The sequence below is a fragment of the Trachemys scripta genome, chromosome 16, assembly GCF_013100865.1.
Source record: "Trachemys scripta elegans isolate TJP31775 chromosome 16, CAS_Tse_1.0, whole genome shotgun sequence".
NCBI classification, from domain to species: domain Eukaryota; kingdom Metazoa; phylum Chordata; order Testudines; family Emydidae; genus Trachemys; species Trachemys scripta.
The window spans coordinates 26,363,898-26,389,682 of NC_048313.1; the positions used below are offsets into that span (position 1 = coordinate 26,363,898).

Here is a 25,785-nt window from a genome sequence, read left to right on the forward strand (position 1 = left end):
TAAAACTGGGGGGCCGCCCAGTTTTATTCCCCCGGGCTTCCTCCCTGCTGCCCAGTCCCCCGTATCCCCTGGGATTGGTTTCCCCCGGATCCTGGGTCTGGGCTCCCCATTATTCCCCTCTCCCTCCAGTTCCGTCCCGTCCCCTGTTCCTGGGTGCTTGTTCCCTCTCGCCTGGTTTTTTCTCCTCCATCTAAGCCCCGTTTCCTTTTCCTTGTGATCATCCCCCAAACCCCTCTTCTTTATCTCCCTGTTCCCCTCTCCCCCTTTCCACGGGGGCGCTTCTCCCTCCCCTGGCCCAGCTTAGCTCTGACTTTCTCCCAGCCCTGGTGGGGGGAGGAGGAGGAGGGAGCCTTTATTTCCATCCAGCACTCAGTGTGGGGGTGGATGTTGCCCCCCTCCTTCCCCCAGTGGATGGACACACTTCCTGGGTATGGATTTCCCCAGCCTTGTAATGGGGCATGTGGGTTGGGGTGTATATGTGATGTCATGTAACTTATCCCCCCAACTCCCCCCTTAGATCCTCTGGGATGGTGGAGTTGTAAGCTGCTGGGGTGCACTTTACCACCCCCCCATGTCTCCTGTATGAACCCTTTTTGTCAGTGCCCCCCAGATCACAAAAATGGAAACTCCCCATGATTTTAAAGCAACATACCTAGTCTGGATCTTAAGTGTTCACACTGATACATTGCTGCAAGCACTTTATTTGTGTGGGGGGGGAGGGTTGTTATGCATTTTTGCATGGGGGGGGTACACTTTTGGTTTACCCCTTCCTTGTGATGGGTTTGTAATGGGGCTTCTGTGGAGAATTGACTTTGAATCTAACTCCGGGCAGAGTTCTTCCTGACCCCGGCCTGTGTGTGTGTCGATTTCTTCTCTGTATGGTCCTTTGGGCTGAGAGTTTGCATGTGTAACTCTACTGGGTAGTTTTCTCTTTGTTGTTAAGCTCCAGAAGTTTCTCTGCTGTTTTGGGATCATGGCTTCCCTTGGGGGGGGGAGGGCAGAGGTGTTGGAACTAGGGGTGTGGTAGCACCCCCTGGCTTTTAGTTTCTATCAATTGTTTTCAGTGCCCCCACTATAAAAATTGTTCAAACGCCAGTGGGTGGGTAGGAAGCATTTGAAAAACTGCCCTTGGCCCCTGAAAGTAGTTGGTCTGCCTCTAATCTGGTTAATCTCAAATTTTTCTACAGGCAGCAGATCTACTTTGAGCCGGGTCACTTGAGTAAAAAAAATCTCCTGTGTTGCTTTTTGGTGGTGGGGGGGAGGAGTTCTCAGTGCCCACCCCTGCCTGGGCAAAAGCAGATATGGCTGGGCGTGCCTGCCCTGGGCGAGGGGAATATGGAGACTCCCAGATGTTTGTTGCTTTTATCTGTCTGTGGTACAGCTCTTGGCTTGCTCCTGCCTATATGAAATGGGGACTCTTTTATAATGCATGCCTGAGCAGTGCGGGAGTGGCTAGAACAGGACTCCTGGGTTCTATTTCCCAGCTCTGGGAGGTGACGTGCCTAGTGGTGAGCACAGGGGAGGGGACAGCTATGACTCCTGGAGTCCACTGTAAACTTTAGGAGGAGTTGTGGCTAGGTCAGGGGACTGGCAGCGTGGAGTCCTCCTGGCTTTCCTCCCCAGCCTTGGAAGGGCGTGTGCCTTTAGTAGTGGCTAGCATGGTAGGGCTGTAGCCAGGACTCCTGGGTTCTTTTCCTGACTCTGCCACTTGACTTGCCACATGATTTGGGGAAGGCAAGTCCTTTAACCTCTGTTTGCCTCAGTTTCCCTGTCTCTAATATAGGGCTAATAGCTTGGGGAGGAGAGAGGGATGGTGAGGGTTAATTCCTAAAATTACTTTGGTCCCTGTTTGAAAGAGGCTATGGAACCTATATCTGCTAGTAGTAATTGTTTCATATCCGCAAAGCGCTGCGTGATCTGTTAATCCGTTGCTCAATTCTATCCAGCGTTTACATAGGGCCTGCTGTATTCTGTTTGGGTTCTTAGTTGTGCTTTGGGTGGGGGAGGAGGAGAAGGGAGCCCATTGCAACCAATGAGTTGAGCGGGATCAAGCATGTTCCGTGTTTACAGCCTGGCCAGAACTTCTTGTGGAAGAATGTGTAATAATCCAGGCTTTTCTGCCCCCGCCTCCTACACGCACACAGGCTCAATGTTCTCATCTCTTCCCAAAGGAAGCCCTGTCCCAGACTCTCCTGCCTGGAATGCCACTTGCAAACAATGCATCTACAGCATTGTTAACTCTGAGGGTTAACCAAAAAAAAGACTCTTTTAAAAATAACTTTTGGGGCCACATTATTTGTTTGCGGGTTTCTGAGCCTTTAGGGTGCATTTGCTTCAAATTTCCAAGATTTATCTGCAGCTGGGGTCTAGAACCCTTCTCTCTGCAAGGTGGCGACGCTGCATCTGGGTTCACAAGGGGGGAGGGATAGAGCATTGGCCGGCTAAACCCAGGGTTGTGAGTTCAGTCCTTGAGGGGGCCACTTGGGGATCTGGGGCAAAATCAGTACTTGGTTCTGCTAGTGAAGGCAGGGGGCTGGACTCGATGACCTTTCAAGGTCCTTTCCAGTTCTAGGAGATGGGAGATCTCCATTAATTAAATTAAATTAAGCGTGTTAGGTTTCTCTCCTTGGAAAGCTGCGGCCCTACGGGGTGTTCTCACGCATCTGTCCATCTTGGCATTATGGAATCTTCATCAAAATGTAAGGCGAAGGGGTTAACAAAAATATTGCCATCCCAGATCTGGGTAGGGATCCATTTAGTTTAGTGTCCCGATGGTGGCTAGCACCAGATGCTTCAGAGGAAGGTCATAGAATCATAGAATAGCAGGGTTGGAAGTGACCACAGGAGGTCATCTAGTCCAACCCCCTGCTCAAAGCAGGGCCAATCCCCAACTAAATCATCCCAGCCAGGGCTTCGTCAAGCCTGACCTTAAAAACATCTAAGGAAGGAGATTCCACCACCTCCCTAGGTAACCCATTCCAGTGCTAAGAAACCCAATTCACTTGCTCTGAATGGAAAAGGTGATGCTTGACTGATGCACCCCTTGGAAATGGTGCATCTCCTCCCTCTCTCCCTCCGCCTCCCCGCCCAGTTCTCTGCTGAAGGAATCCCCCTGACTTGCTTTTTCTATTTATTACATTTGTGAATACATTTGGGGAAATTCCACTCCCAAGTGGGTAAGTAAGTGGGAAATCCTTCTTGAGGAGGATTTGCGGGGTGGGATGGGTGGGAGGTGGAATGACCCTGAGCCATCAACTTTTGCGGAGTTGACGACTTTGATTTAAAAATGTTGTAGCCCAAGGAGACCTGGTGCTGGGTGCAGGGCTGGTTTCTGGGTGGGGGAGGGAGGGTGCCTCTGCCCACAGCAGCTGTAATGAAATTAACAAGACTGGTACGTTTCGCAGCTACAGTTGGGGAGCCCCTGTGGCCCTCCTCTCTGAAAGGCAATAGTTTCCTCTTCTGGGAAAGAGGAGTCTCCCCACACCCCAAAAGCAGAGGCGGGAAGGAGAGGATCGCATAGCAAACATGTAATGGGACAGCTCTGTGTTTGAAGGGCGTGAGAGCACCTGTGTTTCCAGCAGATGGGGGGGGGATGGGGAGGGGTTTTTCCTATTTACTAGGCACTTTTGCAGAGCTCCTCTTCTAAGCTGACATGAGACGAAGTCCTTTTTAACTGGGCCCAGCGGAGGAATCCCGCAAGAGCCCCTTTCCCAGCAGTGTGTGTGTCTTTTGCCAGGGCCCTGCCCTAGATCTTTGCTGGTGACAGTGGAGGGGCTTGCTCGGTGAAAATGGTACATTTTTTTGCAAGTCTCATGGGCTCTCCTGTGTCTGCAGAACTCACTGAGCTCCCCGCTCCCTTCCCATTCAATCTGGCTTCTGCCAGGAGAAGCCCTTGGCCCGAGTTACCATGGAGACTGACTCTCACTTTGGAGGCTCAAGCCGTGGGTGTAGATCAGAGGCTGTGTCTGGGGGCAGGCAAACAATGTCTCTGGGAGCGAAGGATGCAAGCCCCCGGGCTTAGTCATTGGTGAAGGAGACAATGTTCGGAGGACAGGCTGTGCATGGGGAAGCTACTGTTGTAACTTGCGGCTGGTAACCTGAGACTGTCCCTGGTGCCCTAGGAGCACAGATACGTGGTTGGGTCTGTTGTCGTTTCCCTTTTAGGAGAGAGTCTCTTCGCTAAGGAGCGAGCTAGCCGTGTGCATGACGATGAAGGGGCGGCTTTCACTGAGAACTAGTAATATCACCTTGCTGGTCTACAGCACTGCCCATCAGCTGACCTCAAAGTGCTTTACAAAGGAAGGGCTGCAGCATTATCCTCATTTTACAGAGGGGGAAACTGAGGCACGGGACAGGGACACGACTTGTCCGAGGTCACCCAGCAGGCCCGTCTCAGAGCTGAGAGCACCCAGGGCTCCTGAGACCTGCACCCACTAGGCCCCACACCTGGGTGGGACTCTGCAAGTTGTGTTTTGCGGGAGGTCAGACTGAAAACTCCCCATGGTGCCCCCAAAGTCTATGTGGGGGGGTGGAGGGCTTCTGCCCTGTGACTGGGCAAATCGGTTCCATTCCCAGGCAGCAGGTGCTTCATACAACCTCCTCCACCACTTTCCTGTTTAACACCATCTCTTGTTGCCTGCCTCAGCAGAGTTTGAATGGCCCATGGGGACTGGCCCCATCCCTGCAGAGGATCCCAGCCCAGTGAGTGGGCTGTATTTGGCGCTAGCCCTGCTGCTGCCTCTGTTCGCCTCTCTAGCGGGTGCTGGACTGCTGCGTCCGAACGTCCCTTCCCTTGTTTGTTGTGCAACTTCACGGATGGATAACATTGCTGGCTTCCTCTTCCCTGACTAAGCCCCAGTCCTTGGCCTCTGTGTTGTGTGGCATGTGGGTTGCATTTGACACCAGGGAGGGGCCTTCCCGGAAGGGATTGTATCAAAAACACAACCTACTAACCAGCCCTGCTGAGTGAGGTTAGTACCAGTCTTACGGGGCTTGTGAGGACAGGGGGAGGTGGGTGGGGAAGAAGGGTGATTAAGTCATTGGGCTGGGATGAGAGAGACCTGGGTTTGATTACTGGCTCTGCTGCATACTGTGTGACCTTGGGCAAGTCATTTAATTGCTCCGTGCATCAGTTTCCCCTCTGTAAAATAAGGATCCTTCCTTTGTGTCCTTTGAGAAGCTCTTTGGGGCAGGAACTTTCTCACTAGGTGCATGCATGGTGCCCAGCACAGCGGGGCTTTGATCTGCTCTAAAACTCCTAGGTGCTACTGTAATCTGCTCCTAAAGGCTTGTCTACATGATGAAATTGACGGGAATGGCTAATCTGGATAAACTCCCCATGTGGACGCTCTTATTCCGGAATAGCCAGAGCACTGAAAATCCACATTCTGGATCCCTCCAATGCAGCTGCACCTTCTACAGAGCCTCGGGACAGGGTAAGAAGCCAAATGCTGAGGTTTGTGCCAGTGCTGACGAATCCTTGGTTTTCAAGCTGGGGGTCAGCACCCCTGGGCTAATAGCAGTTTTGTCTTGGCAACACCGACGCAGCTCATTCCCGATGCGGCCAAAGCCCGGATTTGAAAGCTAAAGAGGAATCGGGACGTGATTCTCACGCCAAGTTCTCTTAACGTTGACGCCAACTTTAAGGCTTCGTTTGGCTGCCTGAGGGGCGTAAAAGGGACCTTGCTGTCAATGAAACTCTGGCCCTTTAAAGTCTGTCCAAGCCCATGGAGCCACCAGGGGAGCATTGCAACACAATATACCGCCCCCCCCCCCCCCCCGCCAGGGGGATGCTAAGAAGTGAGGTTTTTACTCACGAAAGCTTATGCCCAAATAAATCTGTTAGTCTTTAAGGTGCCACCAGACTCCTTGTTGCTATTAGGTAGGTTACTTTCCCCAAATGATGCCGTGAGAGGGGATGAGACGAGGAAGTGGGGTCACTTCAGTTTGCTGCCATCTGAACAATCAGTTAGCGCAGGGGTAGGCAACCTATGACACGCGTGCCGAAGGTGGCATGCGAGCTGATTTTCAGTGGCACTCACGCTGCCTGGGTCCTGGCCACTGGTCCAGGGGGCTCTGCATTTTAATTTAATTTTTAAATGAAGCTTCTTAAACATTTGAAAAACCTTATTTACTTTTCATACATCAATAGTTTAGTTCTCTATTCTAGACTTAAAGAAAGAGACCTTCTAAAAACGTTAAAATGTATGACCGGCACGCGGAACCTTAAATTAGAGTGAATAAATGAAGACTCGGCACACCACTTCTGAAAGGTTGCCGATCCCTGAATTAGAGCAACTAATGCAAGCTCTCAGCTTCCAGCGAAGCGGGATCAGTTTTCAGGGAACTTTTTATTTTTTATTTTTATTTTTGTGCTGTGTTGCTTTTGCATCGGCTTCTCCAAATCTTGGCCTGCCCAAGCTGTGCTTAGCAGTTCAAACCTCTCTCTGAGCGTTAGCGTGATGATCCCCCTGGCTTTGAGTTTTAAGTCCACCCGGAAACTTTTGAAGTCAGAAGTGTGTTGCAATGTTTGTCTCTTCCCCCCCACCCCCCAATGCAAGATCAATCCTGTTCTGAAGCCTGGTTGTCTTATCTTTGATCCGAAATCTTGAAAGTCATTTGGAGGGAGTGGTAAAGGAACCTTCTCGGCTGGCTTTTTGTAAGTATAGTGAAATAGGCGATCCTGAAGGGAAGCAGGAATCTGTAGCAATTGGAGGAGGGGGAAAAACTAGGAGTCGGGATTATGGGCATGTGTGGTTTTGTGCTCTGCTCTGCTATAGTCTTGCTGCATGACCTCAGGCAAGTCATTTAATCTTCTCCACCCACCTGTAAAACTAAGTGTGCTAGGGACACCAGAGGTGATTAAACCTGAATCTCTTCCTTAAAATCTGGTTTCTTACAGCTCTAGTTTACATGAGCTTGGCTTGAAGATTGAAGTTGGGTTAGTCAGTTTCACTACTGTTTCTAGTCTGTTTCACTTCCTGGCTAACAGCGCCTGCCGGGATAGCTTGGTTGCAGCCAATGCATGGGAAAAGGCCCCCCCCGCCTTCAAAACGCACACAAACTGTCACGAAACTATTGATTTCTGCTAAATTGCTGTGAATTTTTTTTAAGTAGTTATAAATGTTGGCTCTAAACTACTTGGGGGCTTCCCTTTTAAGCGATGTCTTGAAAGGTGGCAGAGTTCAAGCCAATAAAAGGAAGTGTCCCCGTCTCTTTCCCCCGCCCCCCCCCCCCCCATTACACACAGCTGGCATGTGGAACTCATGCCACAAGACACTGTTAGCTAAAATCTCAGCAGGGTTTTACAAAAGGCATTTATATAGATGAGCACATCCTGGCTTATAATAAAACAAAAAACGTAACCCCCCAAGTTTAGGTAGGGCCATGAATCCCCCTGCCTTAGGATGGCTGATACCTTCTTCTCTGCAGAGTTAACTTGGGGTGTGACCCCGTCACTTTCTTATCCACACACAGTCATCTTGCCCGAGTGTGGTGGTGCTTTCCCCACAGGCTAGCTGGTCTGCCTGGTGGTACCCCTTTCACCTGGGCTAGAACCTGTGCAGTGGGACATAGGCTGAAAGTCACGCAAGTGCTGCTGGTCCTGCGGTGCCTGCCCACAATTCCCCTGTGTGCCCTGGAGGACCGATGGGTTCTCCCACCATTCGCTGGGGGAAGAATCATGGCGCGTACTGCAGCACAGGGTACTGGGATGTGCTTAGGGTGACCAGGCAGCAAGTGTGAAAAATCAGGACAGTGGGTGGGGGCTAATAGGCACCTATATAAGAAAAAGGCCCCAAAATCAAGACTGTCCCTATAAAATCGGGACATCTGGTCACCCTAGATGTGCTCCAGACGTCCTAGTGACCCAGCAGCAGGGATGACAGTAGGGTTGTGCGGGATGGCTGCTCACGCCAGGCCTAGCGACCCTGGCTGGCTGCTCAGATCCCGGTGCTGATCACTGTCGTTAACTCTGCAGTAAAGACACCCCCAGGGCCGGGCTCTACCTGACCTCTTGCTCGGGTCCCCAATAACTCTGGGGTTTCTTGCGCCTTCCTCTAAGCATCTGGTGTTGCTGCAGAGACTGCTACTGAGCGAGGGGGATTGTTCATTTTATCCGGCCCGGTGATTCCTGTCCCCAACCTGTAATCGAGGCAATGTTAAGTGTTAACCAAAGCCTCACCTCTTCAGATGCTTGTAAACGCCTCCCTGCTGTCTACTGTGGTTTTGCAATCAGTTTGTTGCCTTCTTTTTTTTTTTTTTTAAAGGAATTTCTCTTCCCCTTGTTGCTGTGTAAAAGACAGCTGCAGGGGAAAACGGGTGAAACTGACCAGATTCAAGTACTCTCAGATGCATCAAGTAGATTTGGGGTGTGAGTGTGTGTGTGTCATTTTCTACCTTTAAACTGTAATAACTCTTGGGTGTTACTTGTAACAATAGGAGGGTGGAATTCAAATGGAAACGACGCTGCTTTTAGATTGATGGCAACCCTTTAAGCAAGAAATCCTGTCATTTGTTGTATACCCGAGAGCCTAGTTTTATTATTATTGATTTGTATTACTGTAGCACTTGGAGATCAGAACCCCCGGTAAGGCTGTGTCTACACTACAGGCTTCTGCTGGGTCAGGGCAGGGAAGAGGTGTGATCCCTGACCGACAGCTGGGCCAGCAGAAGCCCCAAGTGTGGACGCAGCTATATCGGCAAAACTGGCATGGCTTGTTTTCACTCAGGGTGGATTTAACATAGTGGTACCAGGCGCAGTTTGGCTGGTATTGCTGCATCCACACTGGGAGGGCTTTGTCGGTGTAGTATGCCAGTTTCCTAGCGAAGACGCAGCCTAGTTTACAATCTAAATAGATAAGTCAAAAGGGAGGGGAAACTGAGGCCTGGTGAGGGGATGCGACTTTCCCAAGGTCAGTGGCAGGGCTGGGAAAAGAACCCAGGAGTCCTGACTCCTTCTGATCTTCTCCACTTGGCTGTGTTGCCTTGGAACCAAACATCTTCCCTGCACCATCTGTCCTCCCCAAGGGCAGACGGACCCCCTCTCTCTTCCCCCACCCCAGTCCAAGGTTCACTCCCTCCGGCAGCCCTGAACCTTTCTATGCCCCCTCCTCCCCCACCATGAGTCTTTTCACCGCCACAGGGCATGTGCTATTTGGCAATCAGTGCTAGGGAGGGGTGGGGCTGACATCTCTCCTGCAGCAGGGTGGACGTTTTTTGATAGCGGCTGGTTTCACCGGCTAGAACAGCTCTGCAGTGCTGACAACAGCGGGAAGTTAATTGTCGCCAATCTAAGCCGGTAAAACTCTGGAGATTTGAGGAGCTGATACGTAAGGGCACAAAGGGGCTGGGGCTTTCTGGGCCTGATCCGTCCTCCTTCCTTTGCTAGGGGCTTTAAACGCCCTCCAACCAGATAAATGGCTCTCTGATGCAACCCCCATTCCTGTTAAAGGTCCTTTCCTACCCATGGCTGTGAGGAAGGGCCCATGGGGAATTCCCCCCCCACCCCTCCCATTCTGGAGCAGACCTGAGCCATGGAGGCCTGATCTGCAATGGGAATCTGCCCCTCTTCTACAGCCTTCGGTGTCCAGTCCCTCATGTAGATGCACCAAACAAGGGGTTGGTATTAAGATTCTCAGTTCTTCGGGGGCAGGGACTGTCTCTCACTGTGTCTGTGCAGCGCCCGGCCCAGGGGGCCCTGATCTCAGCTGGGGCAGGGGCCATCTCTCACTGTGTGTCTGTGCAGCACCTGGCACAGCGGGGCCCTGATCTCAGTTGATCCTTAAGCAGTACTGTAAGAAACAGGATTAGTAATGGTCGTATAGTCACACTTACAGACCCCAACTGAAATCAGGCTCCCATCATGCTAGAATCTGCAGAAACAGTCCCTGCCCCACCAAGGAGCTCCCAATCAGATAGAGGGCGGGAGGGGAAACTGAGGCACAGAGAAGGGAAGTGAGTTGCCCGTGGGCACCTAGCAAGTCAGTAGCCAAGTCCGGAGTAGAACCTGTCTCCTGAGGTGACGGAAGATACCCACTAGGCCCCGCTGCTGGTAGACAGGGTAAGCTGTTCTAAACCTGGCTTTGCAGCACTGCACTTTACTGCTTCTGCTTTAGTCCCCTCCAGGTCAAAAATCTGCTTTGCCTGTTTGCACTGACGCTGTGTGTGTTTGTGCGGGTGGCCGGCTCCCAGTGCAGAAAAGGGCCTTTGGGGCTAAAACTTCTAGCACCCAAGTAGCCATTGTGCCTCCAGCTCCCACCCTAGAGAAAGCCACCTGTTTAATCGCCCGGCTTTGAGCTGGGGAAAAGGTTTGGCCTGGGCGCTGCCCTGTACCAGCAAAGGCGGCTCTGTCCCGTTAAACAGCCGCTTTTAGTGCAGTAAATAGGATGTGTGTGTTCGGTGCCCCTAATCTCATTATGGGTGGTTTAATCATTGCTTAACCTTGATGTGTGGTTTTTGTTTGTTAAATGGCAGCTTTAAGGTGCTGTCTGGTCTCCCGCCCTCCTGGGTAATGGCCATTAAAAGGGCTATGGAAGATTGCGGTGTTGCGGGAGGGAGAGGGGGCATTTTGTCTGAAGCAGCATAAATAACATCAAGTTTAGTGCTGCATCATTCTCCCGTGACACCCCCTTGGACACTGTTCGTGACTGCCGGGGAGAGAAATAAGTAGCGAAAATACCAAGGTCGTTGATTGCTTCGACTGTGAGATTAAAAATCCCACGTCCAGATGATTTAAACCCATTGAATCCTTGTTCCTTTTTCTGCAGAAGTGCTGGGGGATTTTCCTGCTTCCTTTAAAATCCCTTGTGCTGTGTGTTTTTTCTGCTAATGTGATTATTATTATCGTCATCCCTGATTAGCACTTCCCCGGGGGACTGGGACAGCCAGGTGGGGGCAGATGGGAACCAATGGCCCCCTTAAATTTCACCAGGATGGATTTCGGAGCTACAGCTCTGTATGTAGGAGTATGGATCTGGCGGTGCTTTGATCCCTTCTGCAAAATTAAGCCATAATTCCCCCCTCTCAAACAATCGTAAAACCAACGCTTGAAAATTAGCGTTTCCGGCTTGTCACAGTAAAAGGAGCACTAACATTTATATCTAACCCCTGCTCTGGGTTGGCTTTCCCCACTCCAGATTTCTCTAGATTCCCAGGGTTTCTACATGTTCCTTTATTTTCTCAGGAAAGGAAACAACTCTCTTCCCCCACCCAACTAGCCAGTGGAACTCATGGCCACAAGATTTCATGGACGCCAAATGCATGAGAATGGAACAAATAACCAGGAGCTTTAGAAGGGCTAGGAAGGTTGCCGTGGTGCATAAATCTCCTGGGCTTAGATGGAAACTTTCCCTGGGGGGCAAGTTGTCCCTTCACTGCTTAGACTGCAAGCTCTTTGGGGCAGGGAGTGTCTTTGTGTTCTGTGACTAGCCCAGTGGAGTCCTGCTCCATGACCGGGGGCTTTGAGGCACCACAGTAAGACAAAGAATAACGGCAGGGTTTCTTCCTCTGAAGCATCCGGCAAAGGTGGCTTTTGAAATCAGGATGGATAGACTCACTGCTGAATTGATGGAGCCGGGGTGAAAGTAACTTAGGCCACGTCTACACTACCCGCCGGATCGGCGGGTAGTAATTGATCCCCGAATCGACACCCATACTCCCACCTCGCAGGAGGAGTAAGCGGAGTCGACGGGGGAGCCGCGGCGGTCGACCTGCCGCTGTGAGGACGGCCAAGTAAGTCGAACTAAGATACTTCAACTTCAGCAACGCGAATAGTTGCGTATCTTAGATCGATTTCCCCCCCCCCCCCCCCCATTGTAGACCAGCCCTTAAAAGACTTATACGCCGGAGTCCGGAGCAGGGGCGTGGCCTCAACTGGAAGAGGTGTGGCCTTTTAAGATTTAAAGGCCCTGGGGCTCTGGGCTGTGGCTGGGAGCCCCAGGGCATTTAAATCACCCCGGAGCTACCCGCTCGAGAGGCGGCTGGGAGGCCTGGGGCTCGGGCGAAATAAAGGGCCTGGGGCTCCGGCCGCCGCGGAGCTCTGGGCCCTTTAAATCACCTCAGGAGCCCTGCCGCCGCTACCCGGGGCTCCGGCAGCAATTTAAAGGGTCCAAGGCTCTGGCCGCTGCGGGGAGCCCCGGGCCCTTTAAATCACTGCCGGAGAAGCCAGTCCAGTCCGGTACGCCATGCTGGACTGCTTACTTTCACCTCCGGATGGAGCACAGACTCGCATCCGTAAAGTGAGTCTCGCGGATCTCTCTGTGTCTCAGCTGTGGCAGCATGATATCTGATCATCTCCCTTGTTAACGTATTTATCCGCACAACCCTCTTGTGAGGGAGGGACATGCGGTTGTTGCCACATTACGGAGGCCACAGGCTAAGGGGGTGGCTACGCTGCGGTCGGAGGTCTGATTGCGGCCCGTATAGATGTACCCGAGCTAGCTTTACTCCAGCTCACCTACCAAGAGCGGTGAAGCTGCGGCAACACGTGCTTAGCTGCTCAAGTGCAAGCCCGCCTGGGAACTTCCTGGGTATAGACTCGGGGAAGAGGGAGCCCATGCTTAAAGCTAGCCCAGGTGAGCTTGGCAAACCGGTCGATTGACTGGCAAATAATAGGCAATGTCAGATATTCCAGCAAGAATGCCCACATGGTGGGGACGTGCATATGGGTGTTTTTTAGAATTCCTGTCTGTGTTTTGCCTTTTTCTGAGTTAAAATAGTTCAATTGACTCTTTTGTAATTAGGAATAAGTATCTATCGAAAGCTATTGGAGATGAACCAAAAAAAAGTAAGACTTCCTGTTCTAATCAAGCGGTGCTCTAAAATATTTGACCGGCTATCTCTGGACCAGTCACATGGCCAAACCTAAGCTTGGGTATTGCTACACATGCTGCAGGGGCATCTCTTGACTGCAGCCTAGACATATCCAATGCGTCGCCCCAAAATCACACGGGTCATGCCCAAGGCCACGCAGGGAGTCTGTGGCAGAGCAGGGGCTGAACCTGGGTGCCCCAAGTCTTAGGTTGTGCCTCTAACCACTGGACCCATCCTTCCTTCCTGTGGAATAGACCAGATCTCATGTAAGGCCTTGTTTATGTTGGGATTTCAGCTACCCCTTAGCGTAGACGTGATTTACGCCAACGCACCATTTTGCACCTAAGATAAACGATGCTGTGGGTTATCCTAGTTGCAGAATGGTGTGTGGGTCATACATTCATAGATCATAACGGTCCCTTCTGGCCTTTGAATCCTCTAGTCTGACCTTCTGTAATACACAGGCCATCGACCTTCTCCAAATAATTCCTAGAGCAGAACTTTTAGAAAATATCCAAGCTTGATTTAAAAATGGTCAGTGATGGAGAATTCACCCCGACCCTTGGTGATTGTAGCTGTGTCGGTCGCAGGATAGGAGAGACGAGGCGGGGGAGGTGATATCTTTTATTGGACCACCTTCTGGGGGTGAAAGAGAGAGGCTTTCGAATGTCACAGAGCTCTTCTTCGGGTCTTGTAAGTCACATCTGCGCTAAGGGGTTTGCACTGGTGCAAGTTAAATTGGTACCTAAAATCCCAGTCTGTGCGTCCTCCTGGCCATGGCCCTGCTGATTTTCTTCGGTTAATCTCTGGGCTTCAACTTAATCTGGACAGACATTGTGTTCCCTGTCGATAACCAACTCCCAACACAATGGCCCGAATTGCCCTGTCTATTGTGAGGCCTAGCGATCTTTGCTGTGTAACAAAGGCTTTATCTGGAAAGATAACAATCCCCGTAAGAGTTTGTGGGCCTGGGCTGTGCAGAAACCAGTGGTCCTCGGTGCTGTGCGTGTGAGGCAGCATCTCTGGGTGCAGGGGTGTGGGTGTTTTTTTGGGGGGGGGGCGGTCAGGGGGAGTGCACTTACTCAGCCTGATGGGGTCCCCAGTTTGCCATGGGTGAGCCTTAAAATTGATCCTAGGGGAAGAGATTTATTATCTGTGTTGCTTGGAGGCCTCACCTGGGATCAGGGGCCCGTGGTGCTGGGAGCTGCGCAGACACCGAGTGAGGGACAGTCCCTGCCCCAAAGAGCTCAAAGTCTAAATAGACAAAGGATGGGAGGAGAAACTGAGGCACAGAACATGGAAGTGACTTGTTTAACATTCCCAGTTCAGCAGACTTACCTTTGTCATATAGAACCTAGAAGTCCTGACTCCTACTGGTTAGAGCAACAGGTCTGGGAGTCAGGACTGCTGGACTCTATTCCCATCTTTGTGGTCCAGTTGACTTACCTTGCTGTCAGGCCCCACTCCCCTTCCAGAGCTGGGAATAGAACCCAGGAGTCCTGGCTCCCAGCCCCCTGCTCTGACCACTAGACCCTGCCCCTGCTGGAACCAGGGATAGANTGGCTCCCAGCCCCCTGCTCTGACCACTAGACCCTGCCCCTGCTGGAGCCAGGGATAGAACCCAGGAGTTCTGGCTCCCAGCCCCCGGCTGTGACCACTAGACCCCACTCTGCTCCCAGAGCCAGGGATAGAACCCAGGAGTTCTGTTTGCCCCTTCCACATGTTCTAATCCACTAGACTCCTGCATGCTCTTCTCCCCCTCTCCCACCCCCCACCGCCCCCCAAAAAAAGAAAAAAGCTGGGAAGAGAACCCAGGAGTCCTGCTTCCCAGGCTGAAGCCTGAATCACAAAGCTGTCCTTATTAACTCCAAGGACGTCTGATCTGGTACAGATCCGCTGTGCGTGGAGGGGTGGGTGGAACAGTGGCAGAATTGGGCCCCAGCCATGGGAATAAATTATCTTGATACATTTGCGCCTCTGCTAGCGAGTTTGTCTGTGCTCAGGGTTCTGGTTCCCAGCCACATCAGGTGGGAGGAGGTCAGATCGTAGGACATAGGAGGGGTGGGACCGGAGACCTAGGTTTCCATTCTACAGGCATTTCCTCTAAAGAGCCCTGGAGCTGTATCTCCCGCCTTGGAAAACAGGAGAGATCAGAGCATTGTCTGGCCTTCGTTCCATCCTCCGCCACCTGTTTTTTAGGAGTAAAGTGGGTGTGTCAACGAGGCGCTGCTCTGCAGTGGCCAGGAGAAGCCGACTCTGTCATGGGCTATTTTTAGGACACAAACAGGTCAGGCAGCTGAGAGGAATTGGGCAGGAGTCCAAGCATAGTTTGCAAAGAGTGGTTTTTGCAGTAGAAGCAAAGGGGTTACGGAAGGAAAGAACGATCAGGGCCTCTAGCTAGGTTCTTGTATGCTTCTCCCCATTACTGTTGCATCACCCAACACGCCGGCAAGGTAGGGAAGTTGCCGATGGGGAAACTGAGGCACAGAGAGCAGCATGCCCGAGGTCCCACAGAGCGTGGGAGAGCTAGGAATTGAACCTACGTCTCCCAGGGCCCAGGCTGGTGCCATATTCAAAGCACCCGGAGACCTCAACTGAGACGAGTGGATTTTCAGGCTACAAGGGACCATTATGATGATCTTATCTGACCCTAGGATAATTTCACCCCAGCATGCTGGGTGCTGTACATACATCTAGCAAGTGACAGTCCCTGCCCCTGAGAGCAGGAAGAATCATCCCTCTTTTACAGTGGAGAAACTGAGGAACAGAGTGAGGCAGTGACTTGCCCATGGTGGCGTTTGGAGCCAAGACCTGAACCCAGATCTCCTGAGACCCAGCCCGCTGCTATAACCACCAGGCCACTCTTCCTGGCCCTGCTCAGAGCGAGACTGTTTGAATACTTGGTCTTGTTTAAGCACCTCGCAGTGATGGAGCGTGTGCGTCTCCCTGTCGCTTTCAGACCAGAGCTTCCCTGGACAGCAAACCTCATCATTTCCCTAGGAGGGAAGATATTTCTCTTATCCTCTGGATGGGGGAGGGGTGGGAAACTGAGGCACGGAGCAGGGAAGAAATTTGTACAAAGCCCAATTGACTGGGGCATGAAGGATCTGGTGCTGACACTTCCAGTCTCCCCTGTTTTAGCCACTAGGCCTGATCTGGTCCCTTCTCATCTGAGCCAGCCTGGGTCTGCTTCAGGAGCATGCCTTCAGTACCAGCTGACTCCCATCAGTCTCTCCTCATCATCCACCCCCCCCGACCCACCCTCGTGACTGATGATTATAAATCCTGTTTCTAATCAGTGTGGCCTGGGGGCCGAATTTCCTCTCCAAGCATCATTGGGGAGGGGGCGGGAGGCAGGACAATTCTGCATCTCTCTCTTCCACCCCTCCTGCTGGGGTGCTCTCGCCCCAGTCTAAGCCTTCCTGCCTCTGAGCCCTTAGCGAGCCCCATCTTACCCAGCCCTGCGCGGAGGGGCGGGAGTGGGGGCAATCGCAGAGAAAAGAACCAGGATGCAGCAGGCATTTCGGCGGGTCCCACATCTGGACTGTATTTCCACTTCCTGCCTGTGTTTATTCCTGCTCGGCCAGGGAAGAGAGACAACAGGAAGTTGAGACCGGCCACCCCGGCCCCGGAGGGTGGCGGGGGTGGGGTGGTCCTCTTAAACCAAGCAGGGCGGGGGAAGGACGACAGCTGGCGTGGAACCCGCCGCTTAGACTCGCGAGCCGTCCGGAGGTGGCAGCTCGTTGGCGCCCTGCTGCAGAGGTGGAGAGGAGTCAGGATGCCTGCGTTGTGCCCCCCAACTCTGGGAGGGGAGTGGGTTCTAGTGGTGGGGGTAGTGGGAGTCAAGACTCCCGGGCCTATTCCTGGCTCTGGGAAGGTAGTGAGGTCTGGTAAGTTGGGGGAGGGGGCTGGGTGTCAGGACTCCTGGGTTCTATTCGTGGCTCCGCAACTAACCTGCTGGGTGACCTTAGGCAAGTCACTTCTCTTCTGCGTCCCCCTGTTTTGGCATCATTAAAATGACACTCGACCATTTTCCCCCCCTCCTAGCTTTGAGTTCGTTTGTACTTGCACTCTGTGGCCTTGGCTGGAAGGCGTGTATAAATACGGGCCGCTGAAACTCGAGAGCAGCAGAGGGTTACCGATACGCTCGTCCTCTAGCTTATCCCTCTCCCAGCGGAGCATCTGGACGCCGACATGCGTCCCGGCCGGGGGCAAGTCGTGTAACCTCTTTGCCTTCTTGTGTTCTCTACCCGCTGCCTCCTGCTGCCCTCCCAAAAGTGCCGATTCCCAGACCGCGTTGCTCGACCCCGCTCGATCCCACTTGTCTCCCAGAGCTGGGAATGGAACCCAGGAGTCCTGACTGCTGACCTCCCTGCTCTCATCACTGAACTTTGTCAACTTAGACTGTAAGCAGGAGACAATCTGCCCCAGAGAGCGAGGGGTACAGACAGCACCTGCCGCAATAGGCCCCTGCTCTCGGGTAGGCGCTGCCGGGCTGAGACCCCCATTCCCGGCTCCGTGCGACTCACTGAGAGATCTCCCCACGCCGTCCGGCTGCTGTTTGTCAAACCGGGCGTTCATTGCAGCAGGCTGGCTCGCGTCTCAGGGCCGGGGCAGACGGTCCAGAAACCAACCACGGGTTTGCTGAGCCGATTAGCTCAAACAATGCAGCTCTCTGGCTCTGAACGGGAGTGACTCACTCCTCGTGGCCTCGGTAGAATTCCAGCTCTGTTTATCCAGACTGGAGTTCCCCCAGGCTCCCCTCTTGCTGATCGGGAGACTGCGGTGGGGGTCACTTGAGCTGTGGATCTCCCTGGCCGGGCCGCTCTGCAGGTGTGCTTTTAGTGGCATGCGCACACCCCTCCATGGCACCGGGGTTTGGAGCTGGCTCTTGATTTTGCACTCTGGGCTTCAAGCTGGCACGCCACTGTACTGGTTGCATAAACCCTGGGAGTGGCTCGTGGAAGAGCAGGAGGGGGCTGGCTTGGAAATTGGAGCTGGGAAGGGGCTGGTGACGGAGACCTGGCTGTGTTTATATGGGGGCGGGAGCTCGCTAGTTTGGGGGGTGGAGGTCAGAGATGTGCCCATTCGCTCTTCTCCCTAGTTCAGATCCAGCCCAGCTGATTGTCCAAGTCTTGCTGCAATCACACCCCATTCGTGTGTGCTGGAACTGTGCTGAGACGCGACAACTGACTGCACGTGTGGGGTGCCTCCCCCCAACCCCCGCTGCAGATCTCCACAAGACCAGAATGATCCTTGGAGACAGAATTCTCCTTCCACTCCTCCTCCCCCTGTATTGCCCCCCAGGGTAGGGCAGAGACTCACTGGTGTGGGGATGGGGGTAGGGGGGGGTTGTACCTTATTACCTGATCTGTTATCAGGAGGACTGCAGACTCCAGGTCTGACAGGCCAGCTGTAAATCAACTTGTAAAGAGTCCACAGCCCCTTCCACCCAGAGGGCAGGGAGAAAAGTTGATCAGCAGCTGCTGTGAAAATCACTAGATTCTCTAGGAGCGATTTTTGGAGAGATCCTTGTCCCAAGGCCCGTGGTGTAACCTCATCCAAGAGAGAGGGCGGCCTTGTGGTTAGTGGGCCGGGCTTGGGAGGTCTCCGTTCTGTTCCTGCCTCTGCCACTAACTCCTGAATGACCTTGGGCCCATCACGTCCTCTCCGGGGTGGCACTTCCCCAGCTCTAACGTGGGGATCGCAGTCCTTCCTTTGTCTTGTGCATTTAGATCATAAACCCTTAGGGGGGGGGGGGGGGCGGGGACTGCTTTGCACTGTGTCTGTGCACCCAGCGTGATGGGGACGGGGTGCTGGGGGTGCGGCGGCAGCCCCTTGGCTTGAAGTGGTTTCCATCATATACCGCGTTGACAGTTTGATTCAGTGGCTCTCAGCACCTGCTATACACATTGTTTCAACGCCCCTGGACGGGAGCGGTGGAGACACATCTCTGGGTTTGTCTACATGAGAAAGTTGCGCCAATTTAACGAAGGTGAGACTCTAAACCGATTTAGTTAAAACCGGTGCAAATTCCCGTGTTGGATGCTTTTATCTCCGTTTAATTTAATCCTGTTCCCAGCTGAATTGTGCTCAAGCCCCCCTCCCCTCACCCCCCAAAAAGCCTGAATCTACTTGAGTGAAACCAAAATTGGAGCATGCTGGGGTTCGCGCCAGTCAAAGGAGATCTGCTTAAGAACCGAATTAAGGGAAACTTGTGCAACTTCCCCATGTAGACAAGACCTCAGCTGGGGGCCTTTAGGTGCTACCGTAATACGCCTAATAGCCTGCTGATGTGGAAATTTCTCTGCTCTCACTCGCGGCGGCTTGGGCAGTGGGGAGTTTGCCGTGAAGCCCACACGTTTTGCTGAGGACTGATCTATTTTAAAGCCCGAAGGGACATTGATGGCCTGACATCTGCAGAGCACAGTCTGGGGATCGATGGTTTCTGTACCAAGCCAGTAACTTCGGTTTGAGCTATTGCTACTTTTTAACCAAAATACCCCACCTTGATTTAAAGACTTCAGGTGATGGAGAATCTACTCCGGCCATAGGCAGGTTGTTTCTGTGGTTCATCACCCTCGCTGCTTAAAAAAAGCTTGTACCTAGTTTCTACAAACTTGGGCTGAGTATTTCACTCCCAGAACCCCTAGTCCCTGGATTTGAGCGGAGAAGACTGCAACAGCGTCTCCGATCTCTGCAGACTCCTCGTGCATTGCAAACTGATTTTGTGACCGGCAGTGCCAACGTCGGGAGTGCTGCCCATGCGTTGGCTGTCTCCTAGCGGTAATCCTGGGTGACAGTCCGTGCCGTGGCTGGAGCCGGGTGGGGGCTGGGCTTCTGGATAATAACCCAGGCCTCTCGCCTTGGGGCGCTCTAGCCTGACTCGTATTCGGCAGCTAAAAACTGAGGTCTGCACCGGAGATTCTTGTGCCTAGGGGGAAGTTTAAGGCAGCAGAATGAATCCCCTAAGATGGAATTTGGCCAGAATGTTCTGTCCGCTGGTGCTATTTAAACACCCGCTGGGGCCACAGTGAATGCCACTAGTATCCTTTCAGGTGTCGGTCATCCATCCAAGCACGGACCCGGCCTGACCCTCTTTAGCGTCTGTGATCAGCTGGGATCTTAGTCCAATGTGGTACAAACTTGCAGGTTTCCTGCATTCTCTGGCCTACTCCCACCATTGCCTGCCATGGGGCGGGAGGTCTCCCCACTGGCATGAAATGTTTCTGGCACTGTATACTAAATTTGCATCCATTGCAGCTGCTCAGGAGGGCCGGAGAATTGTTCCGTCTAAGGGGAGAGGCCTCTCTTAAACGTGCCCACTCTGTAGCGCTCTATCCTGGCCTAATGGCAGTGCTGTCTAGTAGTTGGAGCAGGGTGGACAAGGAGTCAGCCCTTTAGGTTAGGGAGGGGAGTAGGGTTAGAGCAGGGTGGGAGTTGGGACCACTTGGGTTCTATTCCCAGCTGTGGAGGTAGTGGGTTAAACGGGGGGGGGGGGGGGCTGGTAGGCAGGACTCCTGGGTTCTATTCCTGGGGAGGGCAGAAGTACCAGCTGCAGAGGGTGACTTTGTGCTGACTCTCTTGTGCTTTTGTGGCAGAGACGGGCAGAATAAATGGAAGAGGGGAGAACTGCAGAGTCAAGTGGTTTTTTGTTCTGGAGTAGTGTGTGCAAATGGGGGGGCTATTCCGGTCCGTTTCTTCATGTGGATAAATCCTGAGAAGGGACTTTATCTGTTTATCTTGCTGAGGACAGTGTGAGGGGTGTGCGTGGGAAGGGGATTGCAGCCAAACCATGAAATGTACGTGGTCTTTCTGCTTGTGAAGAGCAGAGCTGGGCGGGGAGGGGGTAGGAAAGGGGACAAGATCCAACAGCTGGATGTTGGAGCTAGACAAACTCAGCCCGTAGGGAAGGCGAGCATCTTCAACAGCGAGGGTCACTTTCCGGTGGACTCCTCACGGGCCGCTGGCTCTACCAGTCTCGCTGCCTGAGCTTCCACCCTGCACCAAAGGCGTTGCCTAGGAAGGAGGCTGCGGCTTCCTTTCAATAGGCAAATAGGCTGATGTGGGGTCACTTGCTTTGAATAATCAAATGATCCTCCTGTGGGTGAGGGTGGTGTGGTGAAGCACCCAGGGAGGAGTGTTGGCTGTGCTGGGCTGCTCTGGGGTTTGGGTTAGTGTGTGTATTGAGGGGAGTTATTAAAATTTCATTGCGCTAATGAGTATCTTGGCCACTGCGTTATCCTGCTCTGTTGCTGCTCACCGGAAGAACTCAAAGAACACTTGTTAGCTAACCCTCTTCTCCTCTCCCCCCGCCCCCCATAGGAGTTGCCCCCAGGGGTGCTGGAACAATTTTTATAGTGCAAATACTTAGAGGAAACCATATATTTGGTTGTTACTACTTCAAGTCGGGGTGTTGTCGCACCCCTAGTTCCAGTGCCCCTGGTTACCCCCACTTTAGAGGGGGGACAGTGAGGTTGTTCCTACCCCCCGGTCCCACAGAGAGTCATAGGAACAGAACCCAGGAGTCCTGATGAGCAGCACCTGCTCTAACCACTAGACTGCACTCCTCTCCCAGAGCTGGGAAGAGAACTAGGAGTCCTTCATGCTAGCACTGCCACCCCCCTCCCCATTCTAACCCACTAGACCCGACTCCCCCCCTAGAGCCAGGTGTAGAACCCAGGAGGCCTGGCTCCCAGCCCCCCCTCCGACCCCACTCCCCTCCCAGAGCCAGGTGTAGAACCCAGGAGTCCGGGCTCCCAGCCCCCCACTCCCTTCCCAGAGCCAGGTGTAGAACCCAGGAGTCCTGGCTCCCAGCCCCCCCTCTCCGACCCCACTCCCTTCCCAGAGCCAGGTGTAGAACCCAGGAGTCCTGACTCCCAGCCCTCCCCGCTCTAACTTCTAGATCCCAGGAGCAGAACCCAGAAGTCCTGAGTCCCAGCCTTGCTGCTCTAACCACAAGGCAACATCCTTGGCTTGTATTTCCAGTGATGGGCAAGAGTGGGGTCTGGAGCAGCGCACGTGTCGATCAGATTCTCCTCCTGGCTCTGGGAGGGGAGTGCGGTCCAATGTGTAGAGCTGAGAGATTGTGCGTGTGTGTATGTGTAGGGGGGGTGTGCACGTAACTTGGGATTCCTTGGTTCTGTTCCCAGCCCCCTTTGCTCATCTCCTTTCCATGCCTCCCTTGCTGACACCCCCCCCAAACACCCAAAATCTCCAGACAGTTCTCTGCAGAACAGGGAGACATTCTCCTGTTCGCTGCCTCTGCTCCGCTCCCCTTCGCCCTGAGCCAGGAAAAGCCGCAGTGTTCTGCCCTAATGTGAACTCCAGAAACACTAGCTGAGGGCTAGGGAGGAATTAACCCTCCGTGAGCCAGCAAGCGGGATCCTTCCTGGGTGCGGTCGCTCCGAGACTCCCTTAGCCCCCCCCCCACACACACACACACACCCTGCTGTGGGAAGCTGACAGCCAGAAGATCCCCAGGGAGTCTGTTGTGATGCTCCCTTCTGTCTGTTCCCCCAGCTGGTGAACGGCCGCAGGAGTCTGGATCCAGCTTGGTGGGGGGGGGGGGGGGGGGAGAACTCTTTGCCTGACCCAATTAGCAGAGGGGGGGAGCTCCCGTCTTGGGGCACTGCTTCTTAGAGGGTTGAAGCAGGTGGGGTGGTGGTGGTGTTACACCACAGCTGTGCTCCACTCCAGAGCCAGCTGCATCTTGGCACCAGTAGCTGTGGATTTGATCACTGGGCAAGTGAAAAGGGAATCGCGAAGGCAGGGATTGCTCCGTACCTGCACGCTGCAGGTCGTTGGCACAGAAAACGTTTGGGTAAGGTGTAATACGGTCCAATGGCTGGAGGCTGAAACTAGACAAATTCAGACTGGAAAAAAGGCGAACGTTTCTAATGGTGAGAGTAATTAACCACAGGAACCATTTATAAGGGCAGGCCACTGAGCCAACAGGGCCCGTGGGCACAGGCCCCAGCCAGTTGGGGGGGCTCCCCCAGAAAAATGGGAGCCCCCATGCCCCAACCTGCTCTGCCCACCCAGCACTCCTGGTGGGGAGCAGGTTAGGGGCACGGGGGCTTGCCCCACTCTGCCTGCCCGGCGTTCCTGGTGGGGAGCGAGGGATCCCGTCAGGAGCGCCGGAGGGCGGGCGGACTGCAGCCAGAAGGGGTAGGGAGGGGCACCCACTTGCTCTGGCCCAGGGCCCCACAACCCCCTAATCTGCCTCTGTACCAGGGTCATGATGGATTCTCCATCACTGGTAATTTTTAAATCAAGATGGGAAGTTTTTCAAGAAGATGTGCCCTTAGAGTTTTTCTAGGGAAGTTTTATGGCCTGCATGTTACAGGGAACCACGCTAGATAATTACAGAGCCATCCTACAGGATTCATGGATTTGAAGGGACCAAAGTACTTCACAAGCTACGCAGGGATCACTAAGGCCACCCCTGAGCGGCTGCACCCTCTGGGGTGGGGCATGAGGACTGTGCACTTGCCCGGCACAGAGATGCAGCAGGCTCTGGGGTGGAGCACGGGCCGTTCTAGATCTGATATGGCTCTCATTACCATAGTATCAGAGTGCCTCACAATTTTGAATGCCCTATTCCTAGGCAGTGCCTTGCACACACACCACCTGAGAGAAGGCAGTGGTATTAATTCCCCAGCCATAAAATGGAGATAAGCAACATGCCCGAGGTCACACAAAAAGTCTGTGGCAGGTCTCCTGAGTCCCATATTAATGCCCGAACCACGGAACCGGCTTCTCCTTGCTCCCAGCATTGGGATGCAGCTGTCTCTGGGGTGACGCCTGGCAGCTGTTTGTACGGGGATCGTTCACCTGGCACTGAGATGTAGCTGGCTCTGGAGTGGGGCACACAACCCCATTTGGGAAGTGGTGAAGGTCCTGGAGGAAAGTGATCTGAGCACAGGACTTGGGGGTCAGCGATGCTGCGGGTCAGATTCCAGTTCTGGAGTCTTGGGCATGTTGCTTTGAATCTGTCTGTAAAAGGAGGATGCGCTCTCCCTCCCAGGGCTGAGGACGCCTGTGTTTCAAGTCAGATCTGTAACTCTTCATTAGCCAACTGCGGCTGCTCTGGTGATGACACTCGACCCACCCTGGGATCTGGCCAAGATGTTTGGGTGAAAGCCCCTGCTTGGGAGAAGCTGCCCTGGGATCTTTGAGTCAGGTGTGTGCCCCCTTCTTCCTTGTGCTGGGGTCAGCACTGACTGTGAGGGGAGGGTGCCCCCTCCTGAGCCCCGTGGACCACTGGGGTCAGCACGGATTGCGAGGGGAGAGCTGTCCCTAGTGAGCACCCGCCCTGCTCCCTAGCGCGGCACTGATATCCGCATTGAATGTAAAGGGAGAGCGCCCTCTCCCGAGCCCTTCTCCTGCAGCACAGCGCCCCGTTAGCCCCAGGAATCCCTGCCATCAGCATGTCTCCAGTGGTGCTCCAGGTCCTAACCGAACAGCTGGCGGAGATAGCGATACAATGAACTTAGCTTTGAGCAGAGACTGGGAATGGTTGCGTCATTACATGAATTGAATCTATTTCTCCATGTTAAAATAGCCTCACACCGTCTATGGGTCATCTCGGTTATCACGTCAAAGGTTTTTTTTCACCTGCTGATGATTGATTGGCCTCTTACAGTCGGTATGGCTACTCCCACCTTTTCATGTTCTCTGTATGTATAAATATCTTCTTTCTGTGTGTTCCATTCCATGCATCCGATGAAGTGGGCTGTAGCCCACGAAAGCTTATGCTCAAATAAATTTGTTAGTCTCTAAGGTGCCACAAGTCCTCCTGTTCTTTTAGCTGGCAGAGAGAACCTCTGTTTCCACTGCAAGGCAAGTGGGCCTTGTCCGATCAGCTCCATCTCTCTCGACTTGCGGCCCTTCTCCATCCAACTCCAGGACTTGTCTTAGTTATATCTCCATATATTATCATCTCATAGAACTGGAAGGGACCCCGAAAGGTCATCGAGTCCAGCCCCCTGCTTTCACTAGCTGGTAGCTTTTCTTTTGGACTCTGGAAACGCCTTCTGCAACAAACCTCCCTGAGTTACATTCCTCCCCCGTCTCCCTGAAAGACACCGAAGTCAGTGGGTGGATTGGCATTTCCTCCCCTGACAACCCTTGGAGGGTCCGTGCTCCGGGAGGATTGCGGCTGGAGAGCAAGTCTCGGTCTATTACAGCCGAACCTCGGCTGATCTGAGCGAGCCGGCTTCCTGGCCTCTGTCTATCCTCGGCGGCATATCTCGCCTCAGAGCCTGTTTCAAAACTGGTGGCGTCAGTATCGCTCGGTAGCAAAGGCCAGGTGGGTTTGTAGCGTCTGGCTTTGGCATCTGATTACTGAATGCGCTGGGGCTGTAAGGAGCCTGCCTGCCTTTACCCGTCGTGTTTCCCGCAGAGCGGCCGGGTCAGAACAGTCAACAGGGGCCATATAAGACACCTTGACGCCATTTCTCTGTCATCTGCGGCGGTGCGTGTCTCTTGCACTCCCATTCAGAGTGGGCCGTGTACCTTGGGGAACATCCCCCTCCAAATCCTGACTCCGAAGCGGGACCACCAGGCAGCAGAATGTTGGCTCTTGGAAAACCCATCCTGGCCCAGTGCTCACCGGGGACAAGAGTTTGGGGCTGGATAGCTCTTGGTGCAACTGAGCTCCTACCTCCATCCTTTGCGAGGGTGTCTTGGCAATTGATTGAGGGAGCTCCCAGGAGAGAAGGATCCATCATTCCTGTCCTGCAGGCCTGGTACTTAACTGTGAATTGCCCTTAAAATTCACACCCCTATTTCCTCTCATCCCCCCCACCCCCCGCTGTCAGGGAAGCTGTGATGTGTCTCTGCAGCATGGCACCGTCCTGACTGCAGACGTAGCATTGCACCTAGGGACATGAGGATGCATCCTATTGGGGATCAGAGGTTAAAAGAACGAACCAGCTTGGCTAAGCAAGGAGCATTGTGTCCTAGGGGACA

General features: G+C 53.4%; 1 protein-coding gene across 1 annotated transcript in view; it reads left to right on the forward strand.

Moving 5' to 3' along the window:
* Nucleotides 1-5,315: 5,315 nt before the first annotated feature.
* The window catches only part of TRIP10 (thyroid hormone receptor interactor 10), a gene marked incomplete at its 5' end in the record, with an annotated part of 68,808 nt that continues 48,338 nt past the window's right edge, over nucleotides 5,316-25,785 (forward strand). The window contains one exon of the mRNA XM_034792134.1: nucleotides 5,316-5,435. Within this exon, the coding sequence (XP_034648025.1) occupies nucleotides 5,316-5,435 (120 nt within the window). The remainder of the gene's footprint in view (nucleotides 5,436-25,785) is intronic.